The sequence below is a fragment of the Apodemus sylvaticus genome, chromosome 3 (assembly GCF_947179515.1).
Source record: "Apodemus sylvaticus chromosome 3, mApoSyl1.1, whole genome shotgun sequence".
NCBI classification, from domain to species: Eukaryota; Metazoa; Chordata; class Mammalia; order Rodentia; family Muridae; genus Apodemus; species Apodemus sylvaticus.
Window position 1 is genome coordinate 62,932,955 of NC_067474.1, and position 19,358 is coordinate 62,952,312.

The following is a 19,358-nucleotide window of genomic DNA, read 5'->3' on the forward strand; positions in this document are numbered from 1 at the left end:
TGCTTAGTCAGCCTAGCACAAACTGGTGAATTTTATGTTCAGTGAGGCCTTCTGTCAGCAGAGAACAACTGAAGAAGACACCAGATGTCAGCCTCCGGCCTTCAAACAACTGCAGATAGACGAACATATTCCCATCCACATGAATGCCCCACCTCCCACATACAATTAGAGCATTTTAAATGTAAAAATATTGTCTTACACGTGTATCCCTCAAACCATGAACATACAAGCGAGGTTTTCACTTCGCAGACCATACTTTGTCTTCTATGCTATAATGACACCAGTATAAAATGAAATGAGGGCTGAACTTTAGTCAACAAATGCAGGGAGAAGGCTATGCTCTTAGTATGAAGGTCACTCTTCTGTCTCCTTCTGAAATATCCACCTGCCAAGGAATCACACTATGACAGAAATGTTCAACGTTAATTTTATATTTAACGGAAGCAGCTAGACTTGGGTTGTTCAGGAAGTGCACGTAGATTCTGCTGTGGCTTAAAGCCCTTGTCCATAGCATTCTCTGAGTACACGACAGGTACTGGGAAGAGAAGTCACTGTACACACCACTGTATACTGTACACTGGTAACAGAAGAACCAGATCACTGCCTCCAAGACAACCAACACAGCAGAACTTTGACACTTTTATTACACCAGGTCAAGGAAAACAAGTAGAATACTGCAACATGGTCCTGCCGTCTTTGAGCATATATTCTAAGCACACATCCATTCTTTTACCGTGAGAAAGGAACCCATTCAAAAGCATCCCACTGTTCACCATACTCTACCCCTAAAATCCTAATTCAAGTCGTAACACCACAGTGCACGAGATTTTTGGCAGTCATGGGCTCGGTCATGAGGCAGAGCTCTCGGACACAGAGAAGATAACTGTCACTGGCACTCGTCCTCTGAGCCGAGCGGGGCAGACTGCGTGAGGCAGAGTGGCTGTGTAGAGGGACAGAGATCCAGACCTGTGGCAAACTGCTGCTTCTGCTGAAGGACTACCAGTCAGGGCTTTTCACTTGGATGCATTCCTCCCCTGTCCCAGTGCCTTCACACCTAGCAACGATGAACAATGAAATATGTGCAAGCAACCACGTCTAAACAAAGAGTTCAGTGTGTGCCTCTCCCGGAAATAGCGAATGGCAGAAAAGCATTTCTCGGCACTCCTAGAGTAGGCTGGGATGAAAATTGTACCGTAGGCTGGAGAAGAGCCCAATGTGTTTCACAAGGTTTGGCTCCACCACATAGGCCCGCTCCCCCTTGGCTCTCAGCAGAGAGTACAGTGCCATGTCTTTGCCAAAGCCCTTGTGGCAGTACACCTGGGACAGGTAGGTGAGGGTCCTGCGGGCCGCAGGCGCAGGGAAGAGCATCGCCGGGGTGCAACACTGAGAGGCGGGAACCACACTGTACAAGGAGGGACTCAGGCGTCGCAGTTCCAGGAAATAGTGTCGGCCTACCAGTTCCACCAGCCCCATGCTGTACAGACAGAAGAAAAGCATGACAGGCCAACTGAAGCCGGGGCGGCAGGCAAACTTCATGTATATCCAGGTTAGCACAGGTCCCAGCAGCATGCCCACACCAACCCACTCCAGGATCCGCATAGGCTCTGGGTTGATGTAGTGCTGCAGCCTCTCTGGGTGATAGAGCTTTAGATACAGGGCGTCTTGGAGGTGTGGCTCTGAGAAACGAGCACGCAGTAGGTGCTCCAGTACTGGGAAGATCTGTTCTTCTGGGATCGCATCATCCTCCACCATCAGGACATAGTCTGGATTGTAGGTCTGCAGCGATGACTCCAGGCAATACACATAGTCTTGCTTTTCTTTCTCAAAGGAGTTAGTTGAAGGGTCATCACCGTAATCATCTTCAGTGCCCTCGTAGCGGTTGGCCACAGGGACATACTTAGAGAGCAGCTTAGCATCAAAATGGCTCACACTCCGTTCCACATTGCACAGGAAGAGCTGGTACCCCTCACACTGGGGGCCGCACTGCTGCAGAAGCCGGTGGAACTGGGACACGACCTGTAAGACGTAGTGAAAGCCCGGCTGCCTATCTACTGTGATTATGGTGATCACCAGCCAGGGGCGCGGAGTAGCCTGCCAGACGATGGGCACAGACCCATTGGCAGAGGGCAGCTCTTCAAAGTAGTGGAGGGCAGCCTCCCCCTCCTTCAGGCTCTGCTGCAGGAAGTCCTGGCTCATCTGGTTTAGATGCCAGTGGCGCAGATAGAAGTAGGAGTGCAGCAGCCGGTGGCAGGCCAGAGGGGCCAGTAAGCCGAATGTCACCACGGTTAGAATGAAGAGCTGCACAGCCGTGCTGCCCCAGGAGAGTCGCCGGAGCCTCCGGAGAAGCATGGCAGCTGGAGAGGTTGACGTGGTCATGGCATCAACTTTTGGTCATGTCTGGTCCCGAGAACAAACCATCCTGAGTCTCAGGCCAGAATTATGTAGTCAAACCTAAAGAGAAAAAGCAGAATCAGAAAATGATACTTGAAAAACTTCCAACATTGCAGCCCAGCACACATTGAATCAGAAGTTCCAAGTTCAAGGTCATGCAGCGACTTGAAAAGAATTTTCTGCAGTGATTGTTTCCTCGCATTCTGTCCACCAGTGAGCCTTGTCACGCTCACCCTGTTTATGATTAGAGGTACCCAGTGCATTCAACCAACTCGCCATGCCTAAAGATGTGATATTAGCTTCACAGTAGGTCACAAAATAACTAGTAAATAAAACTATGATTTGGTTCACTTGCTACAAAGACATGGGTCTTAAGATAGGCTCACAAAATAAAACCAACCAATGGAAAATAAAAAACCCAAGGCTCAACACAGAAGAAATGGCATAGCTAGAGTAAGCTGCAGCATAAACGCACAGTAATTGACTGAGTGATTTCTGAGATCTTTTCTGCGTATCCCAACAGTGTTGGGGGGCCGGGGGCAGGAGGAATACGTGGTGGTGCTTTTTATTTAAATGTCATCTTTGCTTTCTCTAATCTCATATCTAATCATTTAAGTCTGATTGTCCTCCTGATTTCTTTTGATAGGACTATCATTAGGACCAATAGGAGAAAGTAAGCAAGCAAATTGTGGACTTTGACAGAGAGCAGAAACAGCCCCACGGAGAACCTATAATGGGGCTTTTCAGCAAGGTGGGTAGGGTAAGCAGAGGAAGGAACGCCCTGGTCCAGAAAGGAATGTCTTGGGAACATGATGCCTCAGAAAATGAATGTGAGGTGTGAACCCCAGATCTGCTACTCAGTTGGTAGGAAGTCACATCACCTCTCCAGATCCTGGATTTCTTGGCTCTAAAATAAAAATAAACTGTCTTGTGAATTTACTACAGATATTAACAAATATGCCAGAGAAAAATTACACAGAATAAAAATGTCATTAAAATATGTCCCATGAAGCCAAGAGTCTTGCTCTGCAAACAGAGAATCCCAGTCTGAACCTGAAGACTAGCCTCTCCTCAGAACCGTATGCAGAAGTGCATCCTTATAAGCCTACCACAAGCAGAGGAGTGGAGAGAGCAGACCCAAGAGCTCACTGGCTGGCCAGCTTAGCCTGCTGGTCAAATTCCCCTGCAGTGCAGAGATCCTAGTTTAAAGGCAAGGTTAGAGGCTGGAAAGGTGGTTTCATAGAAAAGAATGTCTGCTGTTATAAGCACAAAAACCTGAGTTCAAATCCCCAGGTCCCACATAAAAGCTAGCCCCAGTGGCATTTGCTTATAATGCCAGTATGCCTCTGGGAAGATGGAAGGCACAGAAAGAATTCCTGAGAGCTTGGGGCCAGCAAGCTGGCTCTGCTGTGGGCAGCTGGGAGACCATCTCAAACAAGACAGAAGGGAAGATCTGATATTAAAGGTTTGTCCTCTGACCTGTGCAATCCCCCATGGCACATTCATATACATGAACATGAAAACACATAAACACACATCAAAAGGGAAAGAAGCAAGGTTGACTTGCCTGAGACATTTGAGGTTCATTTTTAGCCTCCACAGGCACATGTACAATCACACATGTGCACCTACACAAACTGTGCATGTGCATGCACACACACATGTGCACCACACAGACTGCACATGTGCATGCACACACACATGTGCACTACACAGACTGCACATGTGCATGCACACATACACATGTGCACCTACACAAGCTGTGTATGTGCATGCACCCTCCCCACACACACTGAAAAAAATAAAAACTAATGTTCAAATTCAAGTAATATTTGAGGAGCAAGAAATTCTAACATTCTGATGGAAAACAGAATCACACCAAACAACAAAATTAAAAGTAATAAAGCTAGTGTACGAGCAGTAGGCTTAAGGCAAAACTAACTGAGAGCTATAGCATCAAAGCATACTCTTGCCTCAGCAGCATTTGTAGCCACTTGAAAGAAAATGGTCTAGCTTGTAAGTGATGAGGGTTCTCTCCATGTGTCATGAGGTCCACCTGCATTGTCTGCTACCTCTCCCATATCTGCATTCTACCTTTAGCAGTCACACTGAACTTCATTTCCTGGCTGCCGCCCTTCAGGATAAGGGTCATATGACTAGGGTGTGCCAAGAAGGCGTGAGATGAGTGGAGCACCTCTATGAATCTAGAGGAGAGTCTGCTCCAAGTGCTCACCTCTCTTGTCCTCACACCAACGCTTCTTAGTGTTGAGCTACCTGTAGACCATTGCATCCAGCCAGTCATGATTTTTGGACTTTTTCTGTAAGGTAGTTACTCTGACCTGCCCACTACAGTCATGTAGAACACCAAAGAGCTCTCTTCTATGTTGTGACACATTTCGAAGTAGAGACAAGTCTGCAACAGAAGACAGTGGTCCTGGGAATGCAGATGTGAGTCTAGGAGATTAGTAATGTCAAGAGACCCAGAGAACAGCCGAAAAGGAAAAGAAGCACAGAGATTTTGGTAGCACATGGCCCAGGCTTGGTGGTTTGTGAACATCACAATACTACAGACTTGTTCTTTATCCCTCTGATCTGCTGAAGTCCACAGAGTTTTAGTACATCACAGACTGGTACCTCACCTGGCCTCAGTAGTCTCTCATCACTATTGCTGGACACCCAGTGTTGGAACTGGGATGATCCCATGCCTCTAGTTCAGAAGCTCTGGGAATAGGACCCTTTGGGTGGTTTCCTGCACCCATTATTCTTTCTGTCCTGGTTATTATCCAAGGGGACAAGACCATCTAGAGGATGGAATTAAATGCAAAGGCAACAAGATAAAACAATCAGCTTGGAAAATGCCAGGTGTACAATAAATGCTATGGCTTATGACGGTACGGCAGGTGGCACAGAAATGGGAGTGTTCGTGTTGACATAAAGAGGACCTTTAATCCCAGGAATTTTCCACACTGTAGGAAATAGTGTGTGTGTGTGTGTGTGTGTGTGTGTGTGTGTGTGTGTGTGTGTAGTAGGGTGGCTATCATTCTACAGATGCTCAGGGAAGAAGAGGGGCTCATTGGCAGTGCCTAGGGTCTCTACTTGCAGTGATAAGCCTCTACTGGGGTGGACAGACGGCCACAAACCTTTATGATTGACAGTAATGACCTAGCATCTTCATACACAGGGCTGTTGATAGTGGTGGCCTTGTTGGATTCAAGTACAGAGGGCAGGTTGGAGGCAGGCACCCAATGTGCTTCTCCTTATGGGTCAAAGTGCAGGGAAATGGCTACCAGGCCTGGTCTCTTGGGTCAGTTAGAAGCTAAGGCAGAGTCAAATATGCATCCTTGCTGGTCTGCTGCACAACAAGTCTACTCATGCCATCCACTGGCCAAAGCAAAAGGATCGGGAAAACTCTTCTGCCAAGCAAGGGGCGAGGGAAGCTCACAATCAAACAAAGACCCTAGGTGGATTTCTAAACCCTCAGAAAAAGAAAGGTTCCCACAATCTTCTCAAAGAAATCCCCAAACCCTCACAGAGATAAGCTTTTGCCCACAACCATGGGGAACTGAAGTGTCAGATGATCCTTCAGAAATGATCCCCAAAGTTCAGTGGTTTGTAAGAACTAAGGTGTTTAGATGTTTCTGTTTTCATATGTGGAGTTACAAACACTTCAGGTATATATGACTATAAACAAGAAGCAGTGGATATCTTTATTCTGAATATTCTGAAGAAATAAAAACCACATGACAGCAAATGCCTATAATGTGGCTATTAAACATGATTCGATTCTAGGGTTCTTTATATTTTGGGTTTTTTGGGGGGGGCGGGGGGGGGCTTGGTTTTTGGTTTTCAAGACAGAGTTTCGCTATATAGCCCTGGCTGTCCTGGAACTCACTTTGTAGACCAGGCTGGTCTTGAACTCAGAAATGCACCTGCCTCTGCTTCCCAAGTGCTGGGATTAAAGGCGTGTGTCACCACTGCCCCACTTCTATGGTTCTTTTAAATTACTTTCAATGTTCTTTACATGAGGGAAGAGAGTTAGAAGGGAAGTGAGGAAGAGACAGAGACAGACAGCTGCAGAGAAGGGAAGGGAAGAGGAGGAGGAGGAAGGAAAACAAGAGAGGGACAGGAGAGAGAGGAAGAGGAGAGGGAGGAAGGGGGAGGGGAAAGGGAGAGAGATTTCTTTCTTTCTTTCTTTCTTTCTTTCTTTCTTTCTTTCTTTCTTTCTTTCTTTCTTTCTTTCTGTTTTTCCAAGCATGCAGCTTCTCCTCATTACTTGCCGATCAAGGATAACTACCTCACTTTCTTGTGTACATTCTAGAATGGACAGGTAAGCCTGCCCCTTTTTCATTGACCTTACTGGTTTGTGACAGAGTAAAAAGAGAAATGCAAAGTCAAAACTAGCTCTCAGAGCTACTTGATCATACACATGGACCATGTCACATAATTACTCTCCAAATTCAATAGAACATGCACAGAAACAGAAAGAGGGCACTAAACGCCTGAAGTCAGTGGTCAGGGAGACACACATCATGGCCTTAATGAGAAGAAGAAAAGAAAATACAGTTGACCATCTGAACTCTGCAAACATGCACACTCACTGTGGCTGTAGAAAATGGGAACATAATGATTGGATGACTGGCTTAGCAAAACTCCATAGGTTATATAGGCATTCAAGAGTATGCTCTTGTTATCTTTTGGGGCACAGTGGGGTGTGGTGTCCCCTCCCCACCCACTGTTTATTGTGCTTTCCTGATAGAGTTTAACATAGCTGGCCTAGAGGAACTGAACTTAAATACATAGGATTGTTTTCATTCACAGTTTGAGGGACAGAATTCTTTCTCCCAGCCTACGAATGGAGGCAGATGTGAGCTATGTCTACACAAGTGGAAGCAGATGACAGAAGAAGGCTGTATCGGGATCAGCGGCACTCAACCTGTAGGGTAGCCACCCCATTGGGGTCACATATCAGATATCCTGCATACCATATATTTACATTATGATTCGTAGCAATAGCAAAATGACAGTTATGAAGCAGCAACAAAAATAATTTTATGGTTGGTGGGTCACCATAACATGAGGAACTATATTAAAAGGTTGCAGCATTAGGAAGGTTGGTCTAGATGATTCCTGACACCTTTCTCCAGAAGTCCATACTCACCTATCTTATCGCTGAGGCTCACACTCCTTTGACATTGTGGTCTGACTGGTTTTCTGAGTCAGCAGGTAACACCTGTTTCAGTTCTAAGGAGGCAACGGCCAGCCATTTCCTAAATTGGATTCCACCTATCCCCACATCTTGAGTGTAGGACTCAGAAAACAAAGAATAAAGACACTGGGAAAGAAGCATGCATTAGGACTTCTATGAACATAGTGTGACAGCAAATAGTGTGTTTTATCTAAGGAACCAAGGGGCTTTGGGAAACAGGACACCACACTCTGTGTCAGGAAGTAAGAATTTGCGAACTGTCTATTCCCCTCCCCCAAGTCCACCTTCCTTCATTGAAAGACACCACCACTTTCCCAGGCATCAGAATCTAAGAACCTGGCAGGTTCCAACTTCTCAATTCCAGGATCTGGGACCTGAACAGACAGCACTCAAAAGAAGGAAAATGGTTGAGGAATACCTTAAAAAAAAAAAAAAAAACAATTAGGGAACTGCAAATCAAAACAACTTTGAGATTACACCTTACTCTAATCAGAATAAAGATCAACAAAAGAACCAACAACAATGCTGGAGAGAGTGTAGGGGAAAGGAGCCATCTTTCTCTTCAGGTGGGGTTGCAAACTGGTGCAGATATTATAGAAACTTGCATGGAGAACACTCATAAAAGCTAAAAGTAAATTCTACTACATGACCCAGCTATACCACTCCATGGCTTGTGCTCAAAGGACTACACAGCATGTTCACTGTTCCTCTATTCACAACATCTAGAAAATGGGCGAAAAATGAAATGTTCTCCAGTCACCAAAGGCAGAGTGAATAATGTGGTACACACACACACACACACACACACACACACTATGAATACTGTTCAGCTGTAAATGAAAATGACACCATGAACTTTGCAGGTAAATGGATGGAACTAGAAAAGATCATATGGGTGAGGTAATCCCCTAGAAAGACAGACATCCTGTGTTCTCTCTCGCCTGAGGCTCTGAGCTCTAAGACTTCAAATGTTAGTGTATGTCCTGGAGAAACCAACAAAGAGGGAGCACAGCTGGGGTAGCGAGTTGGGAGAGACACAGAGAGGGGAAGAGCAAGGTACAAATGCCCTGAATGGGTAAATGGGTAAAACAGTGGGGCATTAATTAGGGAAGTGAGGGAAATAAATACAGAAGGTGGGTAAAATAACTAGTGAACTCTCAGCATCAGATAAGAACCTACAACTACCACTTAACTAAATCATCATAATACCTAGCTACACTCTAAATATTTGTCTTTAACCCCCACAGATAAGTATAGTCTTCACCCCTCATCAAGAAAACTTCCCTTTTTGACAGAAGGAGACTATTACAGAAAGCCACAGCCAATTAAAATGCCAGGTTGTGGTGCCCAGTCCCAAGGGATACACCTACAAAATAATTCCCACACCTAAGGCTCAGGCAACATTGTGGAAGAGGAGGCAGAAAAAAAATTGTGAGAGCCAGAGGATCAGGAACTTTGCTTTGAGACTGTGCTCCACATAGCATCAGAAGTTACAGCCATGAAGTCTCACCAACAACTCTGCCCAGCCATAGGCTAAACAAGGAGAGCCACTTACATGCCAACACGGACCAGGGAAAGTTCTCTAGACCTAAATCCCAAACAAAGAACTACAGGCAACTAAGGAATGCGAATAGCAGGGGAAAGAGTCTTCCCCAGGGAAGAATACACAGACTGGTTAGCCAATATTAAATGTTCATCCCTGGAAACAAATACAAGTAGCACCATTGTACTGGCTAGTTTTGTGTGTCAACTTGACACAGGCTGGAGTTATCACAGAGAAAGGAGCTTCAGTTGGGGAAGTGCCTCCATGAGATCCAGCTGTGGGGCATTTTCTCAATTAGTGATCAAGTGGGGAGGGCCCCTTGTGGGTGGTACCAGCTTTGGGCTGGTGCTCTTGGGTTCTATAAGAGAGCAGGCTGAGCAAGCCAGGGGAAGTAAGCCAGTAAGAAACATCCCTCCATGGCCTCTGCATCAGTTCCTGCTTCCTGACCTGCTTGAGTTCCAGTCCTGACTTCCTTTTGTGATGAACTGCAACGTGGAAGTTTAAGCTTAATAAACCCTTTCCTCCCCAACTTGCTTCTTGGTCATGATGTTTGTGCAGGAATAGAAACCCTGACTAAGACAAATTGGTGTCTTAGTGGGGTATTCCTGTGACAACCTGATCATGTTTTGGGGAGGACTGTGGAAGGACTTTGGAAGTTAGCGCTAGAAAAGCTGTGGAAAGTTCTGTAGGAGCTTGGAAGACAATATTATGAATAGTGCAGAAGATGGAGGCCTGGCTTGTGAAATTTCAGAGGGAAGATTAAAGACTTTTACAGTGGCCATGTTTTGATTGTGAAGATCCTGTAGTTTTGGTTAGCTGGGGCTGAAAAATCAGCTGTGAGTAACAAGATACCAAAACCACTAAAGCAAACCTTTGTGTTACTGGGACTATTGATGCTGGTTAGCTGGAGCTAAGAAATTAGCGGTGATTAAGAAGAGACCAGCATCACTGAGATGAAATTTTCTTGGAAGTGTTTTCTGAGAGCACAGAGAGTGTGTTCCAGAGATAGCCACAGTTGTATTTTGTGCTGTGGCTGGACTTGGTACTATGTAAGCGTCACCCAGATGGTACTGGTTTTGAAGGCGTGAAAGGGTCATGAAGAGCAGCTGAGGCTCTTGGCACAGTGAGAGGCCATGGAAGGCCATTGATGAAGGTGCAGCCTCAGTTGCAATTGATGGCCCAGGACTTGAAGAGGTTTGTCACCATGAAGACAGCCTATGAGAGGCTATTGGTGAAGCCTAATTACAGTGGAAAATAGCAGCGTTTTGGAAATGCCCGTGCCATGTGATGACCACCAAGAACAGCAACAACAGTGGAGTACAGGCAGCTGAACAAAACTCATGTTTTCTTTTGTATGCTGATCCTATACTTTAATATTTCTGTATGAGAGTATGAGTGTGTGGTGTATATATGTATATGCATGCACGTGTGTGTGTGTGTGTGTGTGTGTGTGTAAGTTATAAGATTAGAAAGAAAACCTGAAGAGATGTAGAGATCTTAGGGGGAAGGGAAAGGAGGATAATGGAGATATGTCACATGAAAAGAGAAAGAGCTAGTGGGGAAAGGAAGGGGCGCAGTAGCGGGAGCAGAGGGCCAGGAATGGAGAGGTCAAATAAGAATTAAGTATTTTGAAAGTTCCATAACTATGCTCTGTATACTAACTTAAAAACCAATTTTAAAAAAATCTCACGACGGAGACACCGTTTAGGAAGTCCTTCCTCAGGCGTGGGACAGGATGCTGTAAACTATGGTACCAGTGTCCATTCCCACCTGACCCTCTGAAGCACAGTTAGAACAGCACTCTTTTCTATAGAACCGGCAGATAACAGTTCCCCTCTATCTTCAGAAGACAGTCCAGATTTGCCAAGACCTCCCCCCCCCCCAGAATTCAGCTCTGACAGTCTATGCAACAGCACGCTCCTTACACACACAACTTGACCATGGAAAAGCAGATCAAGAGGTACACAGCCCTTCTAAACAACAGTCTGGTTTCCCCAACAGAACTGAGCACTTTTTTCTTACACGTATTAGGACTTTCCTCAGAGCATTTAGCTGTCACTTTCTACTTTAGATTGTACAACTGTCCCTTGGGATCCAAGGTGGATTGGTTCTAGAACTCCCCACCCCTCGGAATACCAAAATCTGAAGATGCTTAGATTCTTTATATAAATTGCCACAGTCTTTATATGCTAGGTATGCACTTCTTAAATACATTAATTTATCTATAATACCGGCCAGAATGCAAAATGCTGGGTTTTTTTTTATTATTTAGGGAAGAATAACAACAAAAATTAATACAAACCTGTTTTATTATTTAGGGAAGAAAACAACAAAAATTTCATATCTTGGATCATTTTCGATCTGCAGTTAGTTGAATCCACAGATATGAACCCCGAGGTAGAGTAGAAAGAATATCTACTTACAGGTATCTGCTACATCCTCACTGTGCTTTCCAGGGTGTGCTAGACCCTCGAATCCATTTGGACCAATTGGCTCTCAAATAGAAATATGATTAAATCCCACTTAGGTGGAAAAATAGATTCTAGCAAACCATCAGCAGGAAATTCAAAGCACACGCTGCCCATGTTGCCTGCTGCCTTTCGTGTCTCTCCTCACAGCCCTTTAAAGTCCCTTCTTACTGGATCCGAGTAATTTACCTCTGATATGTCTCACAGGCCCCGCACAGTAAGTACTCTATGCCAAGAAGCGATTTAATGACTGCTGAGAAAATAAAAGATCCCAGGAAGTCTTTTGGCCCCTGTGGCCCTTTATTCTCTCTATAAAACTGGGAGTAACGAATTGCTAAATCACATACTGGGCAGAGAACAGCCTACTTCTAACTTTGCCCAGCATTTATGTGACGGGTACTCTAAGCATTGAGTGGATCTGCATAAAAAAAAGACTATGATAGTTATTAAGTTCACTTTGTAGGTGGGCCAGCTAAGGCAGAATAAACTTGCAGTGGTTAACAAAGATTTTGGAATGAGGTAAATCCAGGATCCCTGCTCTTACCCAGCATGTACGCTTCTGAGCCCAAGAAAGTAAAATGAAAAACCATCAGAAATAGTAAGAAGTACTTTTAAGATACTGTAGGTAACAGCATAAAACAATACATGGTGCCGCTGGTTACCTCTGAAGAGACATACACACTATGTATTTAAAAAACACAAAAACTAAATAATTTCATCCCATTGATCAAATTTCACTAATGGAATTTTAAACACCTCAGGTAAAGTGGAAAGAAATGCATTTAGAATAAAAATGAAATACCCACACATAATTTGGAGACATGGACAGACTATACACATAAAATTATACTAAAAAATACTTCAAAAGTCACTAGTAAATGCAATAAAAGAACACTTTTCTACCGGAAAGTCTCAGTTAATAGAGAAACAGTCTTTTTTTCCTAAAACAAGTTTTGAGAATTAACACAATCTCAATTCAGTTTACTTCAAAAAGAAACAATATGGTTTCAATAAATGAGCATTTGCATGGAAACTGGTAAATCTTACAAGGTAATAGCAAGGCATACCCTTTGATAGGGACTAGCAAGTGATACTCCTGACAGAAATGACGATGGATGCTACCTAGAACCAGTAAGAATATCTCCCTTAAATTCCGATCATAATAGAAAGGGATGGGTGATAAACGGGATGAGAAGGGCAGCCATGTTGATTTGAATGATAGAAAATGCACATAGTATGACCATTTTTATTTTATACAGGGAACATCATTTAATGAAAGTGAGCTGAGAGGCATGGGTCCCACTGGATTTCTACCTGCCTGCAAAGAACATGTATGACCTCAACGACCTGTACTCAAAATTTCACTCAGCAATGGGTCTTGTGCCAGACACGTGGACGGTGGGCAGGGCAGAAAGACAGCCTAAATCCCTTTAATCCCTAATTTAAATTGTTACATTTATGGTGCATTAGATACCTTATATTTTGTATATGTGTCCCTTTTTATTATTGTTGTTATATTAATTCTTATTTATTATACTGAGACGAGGTCTTGCTATGAAGCTCAGACTGACCCCAAACTACAGATTCTCTTACCCCACCTCCCTAGCACTAGGATTGCCAGCCTGGGCCACCATGCCAGTGTGTATTTTGAAGCCATGGCTCTTGTTACTTGAATTACTGAGACTTTATACCGTGTTTTATTATCCTATTAAGCCTATTTTTTCTCACGACCCAATATAATTCTCCTGGCTATTAAAGACAACTTTGGTCTACAGTCATACTACCCTCAATGCCCCCAATCTTGTCTAAAAACAACTTTATTGGGGCACATTTTATTACAACAAAATGCACCATTTAATTGTTCAAATAGTTCAAAGTTTTGACAAATTGATAGATTACTACCAACACATTAAAAAATAATTGAAGTATTTTAAAGAGTGTTTTGAATTATAATTAGAAAAACTACAAGCGAATGTACTCCGATTATAATATGAGGAAAAGAATTACTGTTCTACCCATATAAATGCACAAGACAAACACAGATAATTAGTTATGGGCTCCTATGGGTAAAGACAAGCAAATTAAAACTACATACCATTTATTAATATAACTACATTATTAATAATAACTACATTATTAATATAAACTTCAAATGTATAAAAATGTAAAGCTAAACAGAGAATCTCAACAATCTAAAAGATATAGTTTTGTTTATATTTTGCCTTTTCATTTTCTGCTTCGTGCTTATCATTTCCATTTCTTTTTTCTGGTTCTCATCACATTAAGCGTTAGACGCATCTTGTTTGCTCTTCTGACCTCATAAACTATGTGGCGCATAAAGACCCTCTAGAAATCCTCCAGTAAAACAACTATTTCCCTTACATGGTTTATTTCTCTCGGGGAAACCGGCATGCAATTGCGCGCACACCCACACCTGCAGATTTTGCTGATAATCCGCATGGTGAGATCATCACTGAAGCCGCGTTGTGGTCCCGCAGGGAGAGCGAGGGCCGAGCAGGAGATGCCAGGTCACTGTGACCTGCGGGGGTTCAGGCCCCACGACACCTCCGGAGCGCAGTGCGGCATGGGCGACGCCTGGGCACAAGAACCAGCGCGACGGTTCAGACACACCCATCCATCCAAACTCTCACTCTGGGGAAAATAATAGTGACAGAGAACCCTCAGCTTGGCATCTAGGGCCGCCGCTGACCTTGGGGAGTCCCCTCTGCGCTCCGGCCTCAGTTTCCCCACCTTCAGGCTGAGACTGCCGAGTCCATCGCAGCGGCGTTCCAGGCGCGGGCGTTCCCGGGAGCGGGAGGGGCGCCTTCCTCCGGTCACCTTCGCTGGAGGACGCGCCCCAGAGAGGACGGGCGAAGGGACCCACCCCACCCTCCCGCTCCCAGGCAGCCATTAGTGGGTAGCGCTCGGGCAGTCTGCTCGGCCGGACTGTGTAGGGGTCCCGGGCTGCATCCCTCGGCCTGGTGACAACGCGGCCTGGCCGGCGACCGTCAGAGAGCGTGGCGACCCGCCTGGTGCTGCAGACGCACCGAGGGCGGGGCCGCGGCCGAGCCAGCCTGCGGGGGCTCAGGTCGAGGGACACAGGCCTGGGGGTTGGGGGGGCTCCACTCCCCTCTCCCGCGGGCCACTGCTCCCTCTAGGCGACAGCAACCAGACAGGAAACCTACCCGGCGGAGGCGTCAGCTAAGTCTTGGTTTGCCAGGGCCACCGCCGCTGTAACACAGGCCACCGCTGCTGTAGCCCAGGCTGGCCGAGATTGGTGGCAGCGCCCTGGCAGAGAACCTCGCCGCGCCGGGAGTAGCGGAAGGCTCGCCTCCACCCGCTTTCGCTCCGGCACTGGGCTCCCCTCGCTCTGCCAGGCCACGTGACCTGCGAGCTGCGGAGCAACTGCAGACCCCAAAGCTGGATGGGGGTGGGGGTTGGAGGGGGTGGGGAGGCAAAAGGCGCCAACTGACGGGCATCGAGGGAAAAGCAGGATCGTTCCCAAGTCAGAACAGGATGACTGTCCCTCTTATAATGGGAATACAAGCCTAGGCTTCATTCCATCAGGTGGGCACACCAAGAAAGATGGATTTTAATGAAGCATCTCGCGTTTTGCGGAAACGTTTGTGTAGAAAGCTATTTCTCTGTTTCTGAATAGGCTTCGATCTTCTAAATGCCTTCTGTTTAAATGCAAAAGCCCCCGGGGGACATAACTGGAGAGGGAGAAAAAAATATACGCACTGGGGGTAGAATAATACTGAACACAAGGAAAGCATAGGAAATGACTCAAGGAAGGGGGAAAATGTGCGTGTCTAAGAGAAGAGAACAACATCCAACTTGCATCTTAGTGGTCATTTTTATTGCTTCTAATTCCACATCAGTCTGCCTGTGTAGGCCAGGACTTAAAGGAATGTTTTGGGTGTACCGATAATAAGAATTTTGGTGATCGTACTGTATTGTCTGATCATTATCGCTTAAATATTCAGGATGCAAACAAATTGTAAGATTAGGAGGCATCAATCGAAAATAAAACATCCAGTACAACTCTTTCTGTAGCTGGTACAGACGAGTTTATAGGGTTAAAAAGAGGAAATGTCATAAGTAAATTATTTGATGCAAAACAATGAGATCATCTTGGTTCCAGGTGTGCTAACTGCTTTCTACTACAGAGGTAAACAATCCTGAGATCAGCCTTATGGAGCCAAGTTCCTGCTGTTGAAACCATTCAGAACTCATGTTATTAGGGACGTGGTTCTTTGTACATATGTGCATTTGAAGGAGTCTTTGGGGTTATCACAGAAGACGCCAACCAACTGCAAGAAAGGTTATGGTATCTGCCTGCTTTAGTTGAACATTTCTCGTCATTGCTTGTCTGGCTTGTATGGTTAGATATGCGTTTTTAACTTTCTTGATAGCTAGAGCTTCTCTCTGTATTTTATTTCCAGTTCTTATGAGATTAGAAAATCTTCATCCGTACAATTTAGTTCACTTAAATCTGTGGAGAGCTTTTCTTTAACGGTCCAGAATAAAGCCTGTCATGAGAGCCGGACGGTGGTGGCACATGCCTGTAATCCCAGCACTCTGGGAGGCAGAGGCAGGTGGATTTCTGAGTTCAAGGCCAGCCTGGTCTACAGGGTGAGCTCCAGGACAGTCAGGACTATATAGAGAAACCCTGTCTCAAAAAAAAATAAATCAAAAAAAAAAAAAAACCCAAAAAACAAAAAACAAAAAAAACAAAAAACAAAAAAAAAAACAAAAAAGAAAGAAAAGAAAAAGAAAGAAAGAAAGAAAAAAGAAAAAAAGGGGGGAAAAAAAGCCTGTCATGAAGAGTGTTCCGTGTGGTCTTGGAGAGGTGGCACACTCGGCAACTGTTCAGTTTTATAATGGTTTCATATTTTAAAGCCTCAGCTAACTAGCTTCCTGTCAGACATAGTGCTGTTGACACCTGCTGTTCTGGTACTGGATTTCTAGTTTTGTCAACTGTGGAAAATTGTCTGTTAAGACTAATGAAGTTTGTGTATTCATCTATTTCTCGCTTTAGTTGTTCAAGCTTTGCATCACATGTGCTATTGCTCTGTGATCAGGAATATGTACCATTACAAAGTGCTATATCCTTTGGCAATACTTTCATAAAGCATCTGATAATAAACCAGCCTTTCCAGCTTTCTTCTCCTTTCTAGACATGTCTAATAAACTACAGTGAAAACAGGCCATTGCTGGAACTCTACTGCAGCAACTCTGAATTCTACGACTTTCTCCAAGGACCATTGGGTTTTGCTCTAGTAGACAATTTACTTGCCTGGACTCAGTGCTCAATTTCACACTGTGTGTTTCCTGCAATAGCTGATATCTCTGATGATTTATTTTTCCTCCTCTCCTTTTACCCCTCCCCCATCCATCCAGCTTCCATTATTGGCATAGGCTCCTCACTCCCCCAGGGTGTCATTTCTGTAATCAAGTAGATTTGCAATCACCTGAACATTTGAGCAAACACTAAATCCAGTTTTGGGGATTTACTTTATTTTTCTGTTTCCTTGTTTTTACACTGGGCACTGCCAGTGAGTGAGAAGTTCTGTCGTTAGTCAGGACTGTGGCTGCAGCTTTTACTAACACCCTGACGCTGGCTCAGTCATTCTGTTGCTCTCTAGATTCTAGCATTTTGCCCTTATTTCCTAGTTCTCCTAGTAGTGAAGTGTGTCTAAACCCATTGTATACTTGGAAACCTGTTTTTTTTTTCCTGCTTCAATAGCTGTGAAGATTAAAAAAAAAAAAAAGGAAACCAACAAAAACAAAAATACAAGTAGAAAATGTCACATTTTATTATGGTTTGGATCTGGAATATCCTTGTACACGCATATGTTAAACATTTGGTCCCCATCTGGTGACAGTATTTGGATAAGTTCTGGAAGCTCTGCAATGGGAGCCCAGCTGCAGAACTGGCCTTTGAAAGTAATACCTGGTCCCTAGTCCATCCCTTGTCTTTCTTCTTTCAAGTGGTTTATGTCTGTCATTGTATCACAATGTGGAGAAAATCAGTCAATACACAATTTCACAAGTGGCTGCCTCCTTCAGATTGCTGTTTGGTTCCATTTTACATTTGGCCAGAATTTATAAAGGTAATCTGCAAAGAATGTAATGCAAGAATCCATCCAACTCTTACCAGAAACTGGAGTATTAATTAATTATTTAGATAATCTATAATTACATTTGTTTGCTTGCTTGCTTGCTTGCTTGCTTGCTTTTAGTAGAACTAGCTGGAACTGATTATGTAGTCCAGGCTGGCAATGAACTCAGAGAGATTTGCCTGCTCTGCCTCCTAAGGCTGGGATTAAAGTTGTCCCAACAACATGCCTGGCTAAGACATATTTTTTTATTCATGTACCATGCAGGCAAAAAAATAGGCAGATAATGATTTTCAGTTGTATATCTAGGTAATTGTTACATTCTGTCTCTTTCCCTTACTCTGCCACAGATACAGACAGTTTTCCAAAGTATGTGATTTATTTATTATTACCCACATGCACATCATAAAAGAATATGTTTAAAAAAAAGAACTGATTCTGTAAGCATTGATAACATAAACTTGAAACCAGGGATTTGGAAGAAGTATTACAGTGCTATGTCAGGAGTGCAACAGATATGAGGGCAGAGAAATCAGCATTTGAATAACATGAGAGTAATCTTTACACAGTGCACAAAAACATCATGCCTATAATATTTCAACACATAAATGCCTTCTTATTAAAATTAATTTCAGGTTAAGAATAACAGATATGTGTGTATTTGTGTGTATGGCCCAAACTGCCCATTAAAAAAAGGGAACATTTCCCTATTAGAATTATCATTCTGTCTTTACGTACACATTTTATTAATGTTTCTCTGTGAAAGAGTGACTGCTTGACAGGAAATTGGAGATCTGCCCTCTTCTCCCTAAATCCTCCCATGTTTATTTTATAAATACAAAGACAGCCTGCCCAATCCCAGCACAAGTCTCAAAATTAGAAAGTGAACCTTGAAAAACTATCTACTTCATAGCTTTTATTTAAATCAAATCCATTGTCACACTAATGTCCTTTTCAGTAAACAAAAAGGAAAAAAGTCTAATTCGGAAGCAAATCCAGAATCATATTTTGTGGGTTTGTGGGGGTTTTTTTTGGGGGGGGGGTTCTGTTTGTTTTTGTCCTATCCCTTGAATTTCTCTTAATCATTGTCTTTCTTTCCATCAGTTTGCCACTTCAGACTTTTTTTTTATGCTGAGGCTTAGTCTTTTTTTTTAATATATATTTTTATTTTCTATATTCTTTGTTTACAATCTAAAAGCTTTCCTCTTTCCCAGCTCTCCCCTCCCCATATGTCCCATAAGTCTTCTTCTCTCCATCCATTCTCCTATCTTTCCCCCTCCCTTTTCTCTGTCCTGGTACTCCCCTACAATGCTGGATCAAGCCTTTCCAGGATTAGGGCTCTCTTCTTCCTTCTTCATGGGAATCATTTGATATGCTAATTGTATCTTCAGTATTCAGAGCTTCAGGGCTAATTAATATCCACTTATCAATGATTGCATTCCATGTATATTCTTTTGTGATCGAGTTACCTCACTTAGGATATTTTCCAGTTCCATCCATTTGCTTAAAAAATTCATGAATTCATTGTTTTTAATTGCTGAATAGTACTCCATTGTGTATATATACCACATTTTCTGTATCCATTCCTCCATTGAGGGATATCTGGGTTCTTTCCAGCTTCTGGCTAT

The 19,358-nt window shown here is 43.8% G+C and overlaps 1 protein-coding gene across 3 annotated transcripts; it reads right to left on the reverse strand.

The window, feature by feature from the left end:
* Nucleotides 1-627: 627 nt before the first annotated feature.
* Pgap4 (post-GPI attachment to proteins GalNAc transferase 4) lies at nucleotides 628-14,999 on the reverse strand. Of its 3 annotated transcripts, none has more exons than XM_052175481.1 (2): nucleotides 14,794-14,999; nucleotides 628-2,451 (listed from the first exon to the last, which is right to left on the reverse strand). In XM_052175481.1, exon 2 carries the CDS (start codon nucleotides 2,374-2,376, stop codon nucleotides 1,165-1,167), a length of 1,212 nt encoding a protein of 403 aa, XP_052031441.1. In that variant the 5' UTR covers nucleotides 2,377-2,451; nucleotides 14,794-14,999; the 3' UTR covers nucleotides 628-1,164. The 3 variants fall into 3 exon arrangements, with proteins under 3 accessions (XP_052031441.1, XP_052031442.1, XP_052031443.1); XM_052175482.1 differs by lacking the exon at nucleotides 14,794-14,999 and adding an exon at nucleotides 14,360-14,633; XM_052175483.1 differs by lacking the exon at nucleotides 14,794-14,999 and adding an exon at nucleotides 14,319-14,371.
* Nucleotides 15,000-19,358: the final 4,359 nt, after the last annotated feature.

Excerpts from the sequence above, each read along its gene's own strand:
- Pgap4 (XM_052175481.1), bottom strand. The coding sequence starts at position 2,376 with ATGACCACGTCAACCTCTCCAGCTGCCATGCTTCTCCGGAGGCTCCGG.